The following is a 15,270-nucleotide window of genomic DNA, read 5'->3' as shown; positions in this document are numbered from 1 at the left end:
CCTGAACCCTAATCTATGGATAAGAAGAGGACCAAAGATAGCCATTGAAGGCACTGTGGAAGGCAGAGAGTGAGAGAGAAAGTGAGAGAGAGAAAGAGAGACAATGCAAGTAATTGAGAGAAAGACAGAATGTTAATGAGGATATGTAACTTTGAGGAGTAGGGGTTCGGTGTGTGAGAAAATAAGAAATAGACTGACTAATGATTTGGGGCAAATCTGCTTTGAGCCTGCCAGTATTAAGGTTGTAATGCGGTTTATCTTGGTTTTAGCCCTTGAATACCAGGATACAAAACAGGATGGAGTGCCAAATATTTGTGCATGTGTTTGTGAAAAAGGCATTGTAACGGAGGTCCAGTATAAAATAGTCTCATATCACATCTAATGGGCACGTTTGTGCTTCAGTGTTGCATTGTGGTGCATTTACACAGTGAATCTCTGACTGTGGCCATTTCGGTCTTGAATGACATCAAATCTCATACAAACTTCAGGATTTTGCTACCTTGTTCTAGAGGGTGAAGGACACTATTACCATTATAGTTTGCCTTTATCAAAAGTACAAAAGTTTGTGGATGTTTGTTGAACCTAGTTGAGTCAGAAGTGAAGATAATGCATGCCAAGCCTCCATGTTGAAGTTTTGTCTTGGTGGGAATAGGAAAGAAAATGACAGTTATAGTGTGCAATATTGGCCATCATCACAAACAAATTATGGCTTAAAAAGACTTACAAATAACATGAATTATTAAGTTCAGAAGCCTGGTGAAACCGTGATTGTGTCTCTGAGTGTAAAAAGATGAAGAAAAATGGTGGTGGACTGGTAAGTAGCTAACCATCACCACACCTTTGAGGGCCTACTGATGGAATGGGATTTGATGACATCATTGATAGGGCACAGCCAATAAGGGAGAAGCTGCCTTGCTTTAAAACTGTATGGTTACTGTGTGAACTTTGCAGTCGCCACTGAAGTCACTTGGGTGTCGTTAATTGTGAATGTAGGTGCGTATGGCTCTTTGCTCTTTGAGTTCAGTACAAAAGTCTATCTTAAAACAAACTGCTGGAGTGGCGACTCTATCAAGTTCACTTTCCTTCCTCATTTTAGGGCATTGATAAGGGTCAGGGTAGGGATAGCATAGGTATAACCAAGGAGGCTGTCTCCAAGACTTCAAGAAATTCAAATTAGCATTCAGTTTTTTTGATCCACGTGCTTGGCCAGAGATCTCATACACTGTTCTCTAGATGGGGGCTCAATCAGCTGTACATCACCTCTTTACATACATGACTTGTCCTGTCTGAGCAGGTCCATGTAATGGAGTGGAGAGCACTGTGTCGACCGAAGAGAACCATCAGCCCCTTGACCTGGGCCTACAGAGGAACTCCTGTTCTGACCAGAAGTAAAAGCTAACTCTTGCTGCATTAGGGGTTTTTAAGTGGTTCAACCCTAGCTTATGGAGGACTCTTCTTCTGTCCCTGACTCCCTGAAAAAATGGAGATGGTTCGTAGAGTGCCTCTCCTCGTGCCTCCTCCACCTCCACTCTCCATACTCCTCAGTACATGTCTCTGTAGATCTCTTGCAGGAGTGGGTGCAGTGAGGTGTCCTCCGTCTTTTTGATCTCCTGTACCAGCTGAGCGTGCTCGGTGACCAGCTGCCGGAGGTCAGCAAGTTTCTGCAGCAGCCTGGGGAAGAGGAAGGTGTCGTCGGGGTGATTGGCCAGTAGGTGGAGCTGTAGCACCTGGACAATGCTCTCCTGCATACGCTCGATGTGCGCCACGTTCACCAGCCCTGGGCGGTCTGATGAGAGAGGTAGAGAAGTAAATAAAGAGAGTTGATTGAGACTCCATAATCATAATCTCCTCATCTATCTCAATGTCTTCAAAATTTCTGCAAGAGGTCATTTCTGTAATATGGGAGCATTTGTCTTGAGCTAGAGTAGGCTAAAATTCTCACTCTAACAAAGAGCAAAAAGGCATGCACTGTTTCATACAGCAGATTAAGAGCTTAATCTCAAACAAAAAGTCCTTTCTCCTGTATCCTCACCTCCACAGCAGATGATAGCTGCCACAAACAGAGCCAGGTCGCTGTCGTCCAGCTCCAGGGCGTTGAACTTCATGGCAAACTGGAACTTGGGCTCCATCATGTCGCTAAATGGCCGCCGCAGACTCTTGAGAAACTCCCGGGTAATGAAGCCCGAACCGTACGCCACAAGCAGCCCGTCCTTGTTCATACAGGAGGCCAGCATGGCGAAGAGGGCCTCGTACACGCCATATTTCAACAGAGTCACCTGGTCGTTGAGGTCCAGGCCCGAGAAGCCGGGGACGGACTTCGCGAACTCTGTGAGCTCGGTGACAGTTTCCACCGAGGTGCATTGGCAGCAGTGGAAGATGCGAACCTCTGCCTCCCTGTCCTTCAGCACCCCGGCTGTCCCCACCATCTTGGCTACCAGCGTCTGCTCTGCCAGCTGGAGGGTCTCCATGTCGTGGATGACGAAGGGCTGGAGAGATGAGGAAGAGGGTGGAGAAAGAGAGTGAAGAAATGGGTCTGCTGTAGAAATGCAATGTAGACAGGCACAATGTGTACACTACATAAATATGGGATAAGGCTGAATCAGCAACCCATCTACATGAACAACCTTCCATAGCTGCTTACCACAAAACAAGTATGCCTATAGGGCTATAGTGTCTACACACAATCTTTATTAGAACTAAGGAGCTAAGCCCAGAACCCTTATTGACACTTTAAAATCTCCATGATGACATAATTCATTTCCTGCACTCTCCTTGACCCTGCAGCTACCTTTATGGATGTCACTCTTACACTCTCCTATGCTCAAAAGGGTCTGGAGCACAAATAATTTCCCTAGGAATATTAGCAGATTTAATATTGAGAGCACAGCCAGGGGCATGACATTAGTGATTTAGCTGATACAACAAACTCGGAAAAACAAATTGGACCCATTAAACCATATCTGTTGTTGTGTATACTACTGACTGAGACTGTCTTATTAAAAAAATTCACTTTCTCCAACAGACTACAGCCCTTTGACAAGCTAGCAAGAGAGCTACAAGATAAACACAAAAACAACACACCCATTTTTTTTTCTGAGTAACATTTTGCCTCAGTGTCTGTTATGGTTGTGGGGAATTTATTGGAGAAGACAATAACTTATTTTCTATCTCAGGGCAAAGCTGGGCTTGCTAGGACAAACTCAAAATAAACACAAGAGCAAAATGGCAATTCATTTGAAACTATGGCCCAGCTGACAGTAGTCTCTGGTGATAACAAGATGCAAAAATGAATCCTAAATTCTGGTGTATGCTCAGGTAAAAGTGAAAAAGTAAGACCTGGCTAGTCCTGTTTGGTCCTTTAGTGTACACCAGGCTAATAAAAGGTTTTAGCTGTGTCACTGTTCCCACAGAGGCCAAGCTAACACCTGCTGCTGCACATCATACCAGAGCTCTGATTCACTAATACCATGCTAAACGCAGGCTACACTGGCAAAGGAAAGTATGTGGGAACCTCCGCCAAGCTGTAGGATTTTGCCTTACTGTTTTACTCAAAATTACACTTTATCATCATATATTTTCTAATAGGTAATTAATAATAAAGGCTAATTTGATTTCACAAATAATGAAATCTTAAGTACCCAGGGTAGAAAAAGTAAATGAATGTATAGTTTTGTAATGGGTACAATCTCCTTCAAAAACATGGATTAATCTGTCTTTCACAATACCTGCAAGCAATGCTACTAAATCTGCCTCAACACTGGCCTGGTGCACAAACATGTATAATTTTTTATTTTTTTTTCTGATGGATATTTTTGCGAATGTTGCTTCATTATGGCATCACTGACTGACTTGATGCTGTGTGATCCTGTACAAGCAAAGGAGCCCAAAACTCACATCACCCTACTGTCACCATGACTTCAAAAGAGAACGGATGACTCATCAGTGCTAATTTGCTATGCCAGTTTCCTCATAGAACTCAAAAGGCAGATTAGCTTGGAGAGACTACTTTAACACCCATGTAAAACGAATCCACAATTTCTTCAAATTCAACAAGGAGGCAGCGGTGGTGTCATTTACCCACCGCTTTTCATTAAGATGATGGGAGATATGTTATATTCTCCAAAAGGGAATGCCACCCTTTCTTCCCCCATCAAATCGCCCAGTGTACAGCAGAGACCAGAGCAGCAAGAGGGTGACATTTTTTAGCTGCTTGGCTTGCTAGACATAGACATGAGGTCAATCATTAAGGCAACATCGTATACATCTCTTGACTTACTGTACATACTGTTAAGTTGAACCAGAGCACAGCCAAATGCCAGTTGAGGTACACTGTGAACACTGAGAGCAGCTGTACATAAATCTAAGCCAAAGTGGAAACAATTATGGTTCAGTACACCTCCCTGGCACTGTGACTGAAGGAAATATTCCCATCAGTTACAGGTATTAAATTACATTTTACCAGATAACAGGGGATGCACTTTTTCTACAATGGGTGCTTAACTATTTAATAGCGTTTGAATCATGGATAATAAAGTTGTAAATTTTTCGTATCAATTGTCCTGTCCAATTGTACCTTTAGAAAACATCTGATCTTTTGATCTTTGTGTTCAAATATTATTTTGATTCAAGATAAGGCAAGTGACAACAGATTAGAAGAGTGTACTACTTTTCCTTTGCCACTGTGCAGCTTGCTCAACTGACATACGATACGCAAACAATCTCAGAATGAAAGTAATGTGACATGTCAGCATTCTTACACTGAGCCCTGGCCAATGGTAGGAAGTAACTTTAACAGAGAAGCAAAAGCTAATGCTGGGCAGACATTGTTGGAGCCAGGTGGTCAGTGAATAACTCACAGATAGGGTTTTTTTCATGCAAGTGCCAAGTAAATCAGAAGAAGGGAATACAGAATGTAATCTGTAGTTTACAGTGAGGAAGGATCACAAACTATCTGAGCCTATTGGAAAATCTAGGGCAGATCAAACAATACATGCATTTCCAACTGACTGCTTTCCAACAGCTGTAGACCCCAGAGAGTCAGTCTGGACTCAGGACACAGAAACATCAAGAAGTTCTGAACTCTGGAGGCAACGGGGCAAGTCTGTGTTTGAACATGGATGTGTACTTTGACTGACCTGTCCCTCTTGACCTATCTCACACCTACACACATCCATCCATGGAATTCAACACAACTCTGGGCAGCAGACCCTAACCCTACCCGTGTCAAACCCTCCTTTCTCATGAAAGGAAAGAGAAAGATTCAGGGCTGCGAGGGGAATGATTTTGGTGAGATAGGGGAGGGGGATGAAAAGGGTTGGGGAATGGAGGGAGGGGTGGATGGAGAGACGGGCGGAGGGAGGAGTGGTGGGCTCATACAGTGGGTCTTTATACCGTGTCGGCGCAAACAGATGTTTCCTTGTCCAGCTTGCATGTTGGCGTGCACCACTGATTGAGCAAGTTATTTCTGACATTGGCTGGCTGCATAGAATCTCTAAGGTATTGGTTGCCAGGTCATGTTGAGACATAAGGACAAGTTTGGTTGCAAATTTCTTTGTAATCTCCTCAGAATGAGAATAAGATCACTCCAATGGGAAGAGATAAATTAGAAGTTGCAAGACAACACAACCTCAGGCCTGTTAGGAAATTTTTGTAATGCAATGAGCCATGAACACGCAATCCACACACACACACACACACACACACACACACACAACACCTTTCACTCATCAAGCCCCAACCCACTACTCTTACTCCACGTACAGGGGTGCTGGTCTTGCCGGTGAGGATGGTTCGGGCCTTGGCTTTGTTCATGTTGAAGTTCTTGAGGTAGGCCTCGTAAATCTGCCTGGCCAGGGTCTTCTGGTCGGCCAGCTGGGGGTCCTCCACCTCCCTGTCCCCCGTCACCATCTCCGCCTTCAGCTTCAGCTTCTCCGACTGGGGCATCCGGCCGAAACGGATGGCTGTCGAGAGCAACAACAGAATCAGAGCAGATAGATAAAATGTTAGGATAAAATGTTGTAGAATCAAATACTTTAGGTCCTTTCCATCATAACATTATACCTTCAGTATAATGTTATGATTTTAGAAATAGCAACACCCCATGCAATGCAATACAGAGAGTAAGTGACATATTTAAAGAAACGTTTCAGTTGTTTGAAATGTTTCAGTTCAACAAAAAACAAAGAAACAGAAAACAGAAAAAGCAGCTAACTCTTTACGCATTTGACCATTAGGAAGCTATGGATGAATACAACACAACACAAAACATTACAGTGTGTGTTGCAAGTGGGCACTGGACGTGTGAAGTGCATGTTTGAACACTACAAAGTGTTGTTTTTGTACAAAAGGACTCTCTCAGACGGCCTGAGCCTAAGTGAGTAATGAGATTAGATCTGAACTGTTTTTAACCCCTCCTCACCAACTTAAATGGGCACAAGCTGGTGTGCACAAGCATACACACACACACACACATAAATTAAAACAACTGCATGCATTGCTTCATTTACAACGCACACATCACTCTTTGAGAACATGTTCAGTATTCGATCCTAACCACCGCAGCTGCACCAACTACCTGCATTTACGAGACTATAAAAGCGTAAAAGGAGATCATATTTCCCTGCTTGCCACAGAGAAAACCAGCGATGAACCACATCCAGGCATATTGAGCAGGACAGAGCAGACAGCATGAGGGCCCATTAGATTACTGTTCACAAAGTGGATGGCTCGTCTAAAGCAGGTAAAGCCCCACAGTGGATCCCTGGGTAGGAGCCAAGTCTAATTAAGATGAGAGGAAGTGAGTGATGCTAAGCTCAGCATAAGTCCATTTCCTAAGACCCAGGGAGAGGGGATGAGTCTCTGACCCCAGTTGGGGCGAGCCTGGTGGGAGGGAGACAGTCTGTCGTTTCCCTGATCTTGTAGAGTCGTCTGTTTCAACGGCTGCGCTGTGGAAGAAGTTTCAGGACAATAACCAAAAGCTTCTTCCCCCACAGCAACACTTATAAAACGCTTTGGATCTGTCATGCAATACTGACGTGTTTATTATAGTGCATCTTGTCTGTACATGTGATCTGTGGTTTTGTGTGTTACTGAATTGCTGTATGCAAGAAAGGTTCCTTCACTTGTATGTGTTGTGTGATAATAAAAGCACTTTGCTGCTGTAACAACAAGAGGGGGGCTTGGTGGAGATGATAGCATATATGACTGAAGTTTGACCTGTGAAACTGCTGAACCAATTTGTTAAGAAACTTCCGGTATGGTCAGACTTAGCAGTGAAATCAATGGGTGATCGATACAAACAGAGAGACAGAAACCTCCAAAATTAGCAGCGCTGTGGTCCTGTGGTCTCTTAGCCCACCGGACCTCACAAGATCAGTTTGCACTTGCCTCTCCAATGTCCTTCCTCCCCCTCTACGGTTACTTTTAGGCCCATGACACCTAATACACATATACCGTAAGAGGAAGTGCAGTTGACAGAAATACTACTGCTGAGCATCAGTGCAGTATCATCATCAAAATCTAGGGCTATACCTATTGGACGCAGTGTGGAGCCTCTTGTAAATACGCCCATGGGACACGAATGCTGCTCTGTTGATCATCAATACAGATGCTTAGAGAGGCAGTCCAGGCTCTGCATTCACAAGTTCACTGCCACCAGTTCTCACTGAGTATGCAGTTTCTGCATTGTGTGCACAGACTGTATGCAAACCCACCAATTATATTGACCTTTTTGATCCTTCTACTAGACAGACAGACAAACACACGCAAGCGCCGGCACACGCACACGTCATCTCCAAAATCTATTTCAATGCATTGCATCCATCAGGACATTGACCTTGACCAAGGGTCAGCATGCCATGTTGTATGTTTACACAGAGCGCACAAGTAAACAACATTCACCAGAATCTCAGACTTTGACCTCAGCATTCCAGTGTTCCAAACAAAGATAATCGTCACTGAAATGAAAATCTGATGTTGTGCTTTTAAGACAGATAATTGTGTTTATAGTGTTCACAGCTGTTGCATGTGCACGTGTTTCCTCTGTGACTGTCAGGCTCAAATCTGCAGGCACCTTATGGTTCAGGATACGCCACAGAAATCAAATAGTCAAAGAATGACTGAAGAGTTTTGAAGTTTAAATTTTTTACTGGAATGTTGTCAAAGATTTTAAAGAAAAAACACCAGGAAGAACCACAAATGTTTAAATGGTGTTTCTGTAAACACAATGCAGGGTCTTTTCCAGAGCTTATCTGGTGGTAACAGTTTTAGTACTGACACACTGGAGCAAGTTTGAACAGTTGATTGCAGTTGGCCGAACATTAAACTGCATCTGTTTTAACAAAAAAATAATGTTTAAAATGATGTGTCAAAGTAAATGTAAGGTGGTTTGAGTCACTGAATGTGATGTTAATGCATCACAGGATGATGTTTGGTAGTACATGTGATAGTATTAATGATAATAACTTTTGTTTGACAAACAGCAACTATTTGAAGTCATTCAGAGGAGGCAGACTTCTCAAAAAAAACAGACTTTCTTCCTCATCCTGTCTTGATCTTCCAAATCTCTCTGTGCAGAGAAGCCGATTGTCATTGCCCTCCAATGGGGCCTGCTGACCGAGGGGGTTTGCTGTACATCCCAACCTTGTACAAACACAGCTTGGAAATCACATGTCCAGGCAGACAGAGCCAGAAGCCGACTGTTTTCCTCCCTGTTCGCATATCCGCACCTAATGGGTGGGGGAGTGGGTTCAGCCAGTGCAATGCAATACGACCCCAGCACTGTGTGTCCTCCATACAGTACATAGGTTACAGGACGCACCAATAGACAGATAGATCATGTTGATGTATCAGTTGTACATCTAAGTAGTCGTAGGGAAATATAGATGGGTGTAAGTGCTGAAATGGGTAAATGCATTGCATTTTGTAGAATATTATGACATACAACGTGTATGTATGTGTGATAGCCTGGCCTTGACACCAGTTACTGACTTGCCCTGACTTGCAATTTAACACTCAAGTGAGGTGTTAGATTACTTATTTGTGTGTAATTATGTGTGCGTGTGTGTGAGTGTGTGTGTGCGTGTGTTCATTCTTTCCTGGCACCTGCACAATTGTGGTGTTAAATAGCGTATGTTTGTAAGTAACAATGTCTGCGTGCGTGCGTGTGTGTGTGTGTGTGTGTGTGTGTGTGTGTGTGTGTGTGTGTGTGTGTGTGTGTTGCTGGGCTGGAAGCAGTGCCTGGACCTGTCCTGCCCTGCGGCACTCACCGTTGTGGGACATGCCCACCGACAGGCACTTCTGGAAGCGGCAGTATTGGCACTTGTTGCGGTTCTTCTTTTGGATCTTGCAGCGGCGCTCACACTTGTCATACTCCAGCTTCAGACGGATGGTCCTCCGAAAAAACCCCTGGAGGAGCGAGGAGACAGGACAGAAAAAAACACTGTTGAAATCCCAAACATTGCACAGTGCTCACAAACATGCCGCAGTAAAACGTCAAACTTTTATCACTGTTTGTTGATATTGTGACAGTGATGGGCTAATAATCATTTTCATACAATAGCCTTTGAACGCTAGAGGCTATAAAACTGATAAAACTTGAAATGTCACAGAGTCTAGTAAGTTGTCCTCAAATAACCTCAGTCAGCAACATGCAACCAATCAAAGCATCCAAAAATTAAGAAAGAAGCCACTACCAACGCAGTTATTTACTCCCATCTGGGCGCGTGACACTATCAGCTTAGATATACATGGTTATCATTTCACCATCAATTTTACTGAGCTTGCACAACCCTTACAAAGAGCAAAATCTGACTTTGGGGACGAATGGATGGATCAAGTGGTGTGTTTGCGGTTGGCTGGAGGGTAGAAATTGACTGGGGAGTTGCTTAATAACACATTTAGCCATTCTTAATAACAAATTCGTATTATTCTCCAAAAAATTGCATCAAGTGTGCCAAAATACATACTCAGAGACACACGCAGACACACAAAACACATGAAAGACACACATACTCATACGATATACGATACAGAGGATTACACAGAGGCATCACAACCATGCAAGCATGTGAGTTAAGTACCACTCTGTCACTGACTCTCACCCACTAACCCCTGCCCCACACATGAGCACGCACACACACACACACACACACACACAATCCCAGTTCAGGCCAAATGGACTTCATACCATGGCTTCTTGTGCCCATAAAGGGTCGGAATATTGACATCACATGGGTCAGCCTTCTCCCCTCTCTGACCCATGACCAAACAACAGGAGGACAGGACGCACGTGTGTGTGTGTGTGTGTGTGTTTGACGTAATTGTACAGAAGAATAACCCATCTACCGAAAACATCAGAACAGCTTTAAAGGATCATACCGTTGTTTATTTTTTATTTTTTTTATTTGTACGTCTAGTTTGCCCCTCTCCTTTCCATTATTCCTAGTGGTGTCTGCACATATTCAGCATAGCTGGAGATATCAGGACTGGTTTTCCTAGTTTCAGAATAAGCCATCTGCTGCCATTCATTTTCTTCCACAGACTTTCATATCAGTGTGTGCATTCAGAGACCTCCCATTGGACCAGAGAATATTTCAGGCTCTTTGATTGGATGAGCGAAGCCGGAGGGCGTCTGTGTCAAAATGTAAAATACAGGAAGTAGACGTCCTTTGCGATCGTGTTACACTCATCTTAATGTCAATCACTTGACACCCACTCTGCCGGAACAGCAGTTAATGTCAAGCCAGGTTTGACACCGTAAAGTTTGTATTTAAAAAAAAAAAAAAGAAAAAGTATGTAAATGAAATGTTAAAAGAATTACATAGCATGTAGTGCAAAATGATTGGGAAAATGTAAACTAGATGTTGTAGACAGTAATAAATGGGCTGTAACTCTAAATGACAACGGCATTCTTCTTTAAGCACCAAGACTAAGGAATGTAATCGGTGCAGAGACATTTTGACTTGCAGAGTTGCACAGTATGTACTAACACGACACAAATATGACGTGGCCTCACACACCATGCAAGACATACTATGGACAGTGAACAGTGGACTATACATTGCAACCTACATCTATGCATTCAATAATCTGTATGTTTGTTCGAGCAGGATGGCATACAGTATGGTTACGGCTGGGAAGTGTGGCAACTGATCAATAAGTGACACGATCCCACTACCGCATCTGTGCGATCACGTGCATGTGTGTGCGAATGTGATGTGAATGTGACTGTGTTTGCATGTGTGAGCTTCACCATTGCCCTTTGGCATGTCATAGGTCATTTCTCCAATAGATACACTGGGTCCCCTTAATGGCTCCCTGCTATTGGTAGATGTTGAGCTGAACAAATTTACCTTGACCTCTGTGATAACTTGGGATTTTACAGCCCTATGAGTTGGCTCAGCCTAGCCCCACGTTGGCAACATGACTGGGACTCTGCCCCAACAACAGATATCGCCGACCAAGGCCTCTGTCCAATTGAGATAGTTATGTATTGATGCATGGGCGTACACACACACATATCCGCAAATGCACAAAAACAGACACACAGTCGTACATACAGTACACTTCCAGACTGGCTGTACTAAAAGTGTGCAAGACACCAATGCGAACACACACACACACACACACGCACACACACACTTCAGTGACCTGCAGCTGTGTCTGATGTAACAGTCTGGCGACATCATGGAGGTACGGAGTGAATGCATCGCCTTCTGACATTCATACTCCCGATATCGTCTTGGCCGGTACACTTAGTTGAACGTGGAGGATTTACAGTGCAGCAGATTTAACTTCTACAATATCTACCCACAGGAGGCGTTGAGAAGTCGTTTATCTTCCCTTTGGTTTGAGGTGATTGATTGACTGACTGAACACAAAGAATACAGAATACTAACACACCCACATAGGGCAGAGTCTAACACACACACACACACACAAAGGCTCACACATGCACGCGCACACACGCACACACACACACCTCAAGATATCTTGGTCCTCCGGTGCCTCTTTAAAAACACAGCCTTGGGTTGTTCTTCAACATGACTGGTAAACAATTAACTGGGAAAAGATTGTGTGGCCATGTGTGAAGGCTGAGTCTCTGTTTCTGATGCTTTTCAGAGTCGTCAGAAGTCACAAGATGCGCCACTGCGCCTGGATTTCTGGCCTGGCGTGGCCTAGTTTCTGCCCTGTTATAATCCTTAGAAATATTATTAATTGATTTGATTGTTTAATCTGTTGTCAGGGGGCTGTCTTGTCTGTGCTTGTACCTGTGCGAGTCTGTGAGAAGGTGATTGACGGATATTGATTGAGTGCGAGCAAGCGCCAGAGACTGAGAGAAACAGAGACATCAACTGAGGCAGAGGTGTCAGTCCCATACTCCCCACAACATCTAACATGGCTTTCAACAGCTGCATGTCCTTTAGCAAGACACTGAATCCCTGCTCAGTCATTGTCGCCCTGGATAGCGGCATCAGCTTTAACGGCCAACATGTAAAATGCAAAAGGAAGAGAGAACCGTCTTGTTTAAGCATATAATTTGCGTGTGATCCCCGTCTCACCTTGCAGCCCTCGCAGGCGTGGACTCCGTAGTGGTAGCCCGAGGCGCGGTCAGCACACACTCGACACTCCAGATTGAGGGATGAGCTGGAAGATGAGAACTCCTCCTGGCCCGCTGCCACGCCGTAAACACCCGACGACGGGCTGGACGCTGGGGTCAGGGCATCTAGAGAACACGAGCGCACGGGTTAATAAACATGTCATTACACTATTACCTCACCGACACCGAGCACATCTTAAAGCAATTACCTTAACTACACCGCTAACCAATTAAGAAGATGACTTATTTGAACCTTTATCCACGGCTGAGCATTTTGCTGAGCCACAGTTTCTACAGATGGACACTGAGCAGCTCACATTCAGTACAGTACATTCAATTAGACGAGACATTAGGAGAATATCCGGATATAATATTCAATTGTTCTCAGCCGTTTCCGAAAAAAGATCTTGTCAGCACCGATAAAAAAATAAGAGTGATTGATTGATAAACTATAAATGTCTCTGTATTATGAAGACTCATACCCGTCTGGCAGATAACTAGTGGAACTTAAGCACTGTTTGACCTCTTTGGCCTGACAGACAGAGTCAGATGTAGAAGTAATTTCTGTTCCATCACAACAACTATTAGCGTGTCCTCCGTGGTGTACTGCATGTCACATGCACAACAACATTGGAATAAGATTTGCCACGGGGTTGCCAACAGTTTCCGAATTCAACCTTGCGAATGGAACATGCTGGTTTCACTTGCTTGGTACAAACATAGCAAAGATGAAATGGTGGCACTAAGTCAAGCCACATGAGTTGGGTGAGAGACGCCAAAACGGGGATAAGCATTTGGCAGTGGACTTGTAGCTGTGTTCTTGCACGTGCTTCGACTGAGCGTGGCCAGGACAAGCATGACAATACATCATAGTATCTGTTTCTTCTGCTCCGTCTCTCACTCTTAGCGCTCCATAAATGCTCATAAACGAGGAGAAGTCCTAAACACGTTCTGAATGACTTTTCCATGACATCATCACCAGTTTCCATGATGCCTTCTCTCAACCTTCCCTTCTCTTTAATCCTCTCCATCTCTCTATTCACACCTTCTATTCTTTCATTAAATGTTTACCTTGCTGGACCATTCACAGCTTCCACGCTTGTTGCATAACTTGGTAGTAGCATAAATTTCCGAGACATCCATGTGGCTTCTATTCGGAAGCAAACACAGAAGCAAAGTGGATGTTTCCTGAGAGGTGGTGCTTGGTGGCTAAGGAATGTGTGAATTCCTCTTTGGATGTGGGGCGAGGAGAAGGGATAGAGGAAGAGACAGAGGTGGGAAGAGGGAGAAGAGAGAACGAGAGGTAGATAAGGGGAGAGAGAAAAAGACAGAAAGTGGAGGAAAGACAGAAAGAAGGAAAGAGATAGGAACAGAGAGAAAGATAGAAATGGGGTCAAATGGGCACCCAAAACTGCGAGACAGAGTCAGTAAGAGGAAGAGAGAGAGACAGGCAGGGTCATGCAGACAGAGAAAGGGAATGAGACTGGGAGGACTATTGCCCAAAGGCATGAATAACTGGGTCAGCCAGACAATCTGGGGAAAAAAGGGCAGTCAAAGGCTGTGCCATGAGCAGCCTTGTTGCTGTTGGCTGTAGGTTGAGGCCAGAGGTTAAACAAGCCAGGGTGTTTGTCCTCTCTGAACACTCAGTCGGAGCAAATTAGGGATTATGGGGATGAGGGAGGGAACCCCCGCTCCGAAAACAACAACAACAGCATGGAGATTACACAGAGCTGCTGGGGACACTTTGAATTGACAATGTGGGACAATTGACAATCCCTCATTCACAAATTCAAAATCTCATCATCCTGACCATAACATTAGCAACATGCCAACTGTAGGAATGGAATATATTGAAAATCAATGTATCAATGTATACAAAAATGTGACGATTTGGGGGCAGAAAAACGAATTGCGATATTAGCTACATTTTATTCTGCTGTAGTAATCACAAGTGAGATGGCTTGCCCATAACAATTTCACAAGCTCTCCATCGAAATTATATTATTTTGTACTTTGTAATGACATTTTTGAATTGTTTACATTCTAGCAAGACAATGCCATTGCTAGAAACATAATTCTGCACAGTCAGACTTTTTATTTATTACATCGTATCGTGGTTGTATCGAATCGCGAACCCGATATCGCAAATCGAATTGCCAACTGTACTTCAGTCAAAATGCGACCTTCGTCTCCTCACCTAGGACAGTGGAACCTTCGGAGCCGGAGCCATTGCTGGAGGACTGGTACTCGGGGACGTCGAAGGAGCTGAGCGCGTCGTCGTCAATGGACTGGGAGATGTCCTGGAGCTCCTCCATGCCGCCCATGAAGTCGTCATCGGCGCACAGGGGGCTGCCCAGCACCGAGTCCTCCAGGGGCGAAGGGGGGTGGTAGCGGCTCTCCATGTCGACCATCGCGGTGGAGGAGCGGGCCGCCGGCACTCTCACTCATCAGACTGGGGAGAGAGAAAGGGGGAGGGAGGAGAGAAAGGGAGAGAGAGAGAAAGAAAGAGAGAAAGAGAAGATAAGACTTAATTTGTAAGGTCACCTCTGTTCGAATTTCCCCATACGACATAGCACATTCATTGTGATTCTGCGTAAAATTAATGACTCCGTTTTCAATGTCAACGGCACTCAGTAATATTGCATTATCTTTCATCACACATGGCATTCAAC

At 44.3% G+C, this 15,270-nt stretch overlaps 1 protein-coding gene across 2 annotated transcripts; it reads right to left on the bottom strand.

The window, feature by feature from the left end:
* Positions 1-625: 625 nt before the first annotated feature.
* On the bottom strand, positions 626-15,012 carry pparab (peroxisome proliferator-activated receptor alpha b). Of its 2 annotated transcripts, XM_071534721.1 has the most exons (6): positions 14,796-15,012; positions 12,561-12,724; positions 9,267-9,405; positions 5,761-5,960; positions 2,033-2,486; positions 626-1,786 (listed from the first exon to the last, which is right to left on the bottom strand). In XM_071534721.1, the coding sequence occupies exons 1-6, from the start codon at positions 15,007-15,009 to the stop codon at positions 1,542-1,544; spliced, it is 1,416 nt and encodes a 471-aa protein (XP_071390822.1). In that variant the 5' UTR covers positions 15,010-15,012; the 3' UTR covers positions 626-1,541. The 2 variants fall into 2 exon arrangements, with proteins under 2 accessions (XP_071390822.1, XP_071390823.1); XM_071534722.1 differs by lacking the exons at positions 2,033-2,486; positions 5,761-5,960 and having other exon boundaries at positions 14,796-15,009.
* Positions 15,013-15,270: the final 258 nt, after the last annotated feature.

This window comes from Centroberyx affinis, unplaced genomic scaffold, assembly GCF_046629955.1.
Source record: "Centroberyx affinis isolate AG114_WGS23_722 - 3 ecotype Tasmania unplaced genomic scaffold, CSIRO-AGI_Caff_v1 ptg002607l_1, whole genome shotgun sequence".
Lineage (NCBI taxonomy): Eukaryota > Metazoa > Chordata > Actinopteri > Beryciformes > Berycidae > Centroberyx > Centroberyx affinis.
The sequence above is the reverse complement of the archived record's forward strand: the minus strand, read 5'-3'. Positions and strand labels throughout refer to the sequence as shown.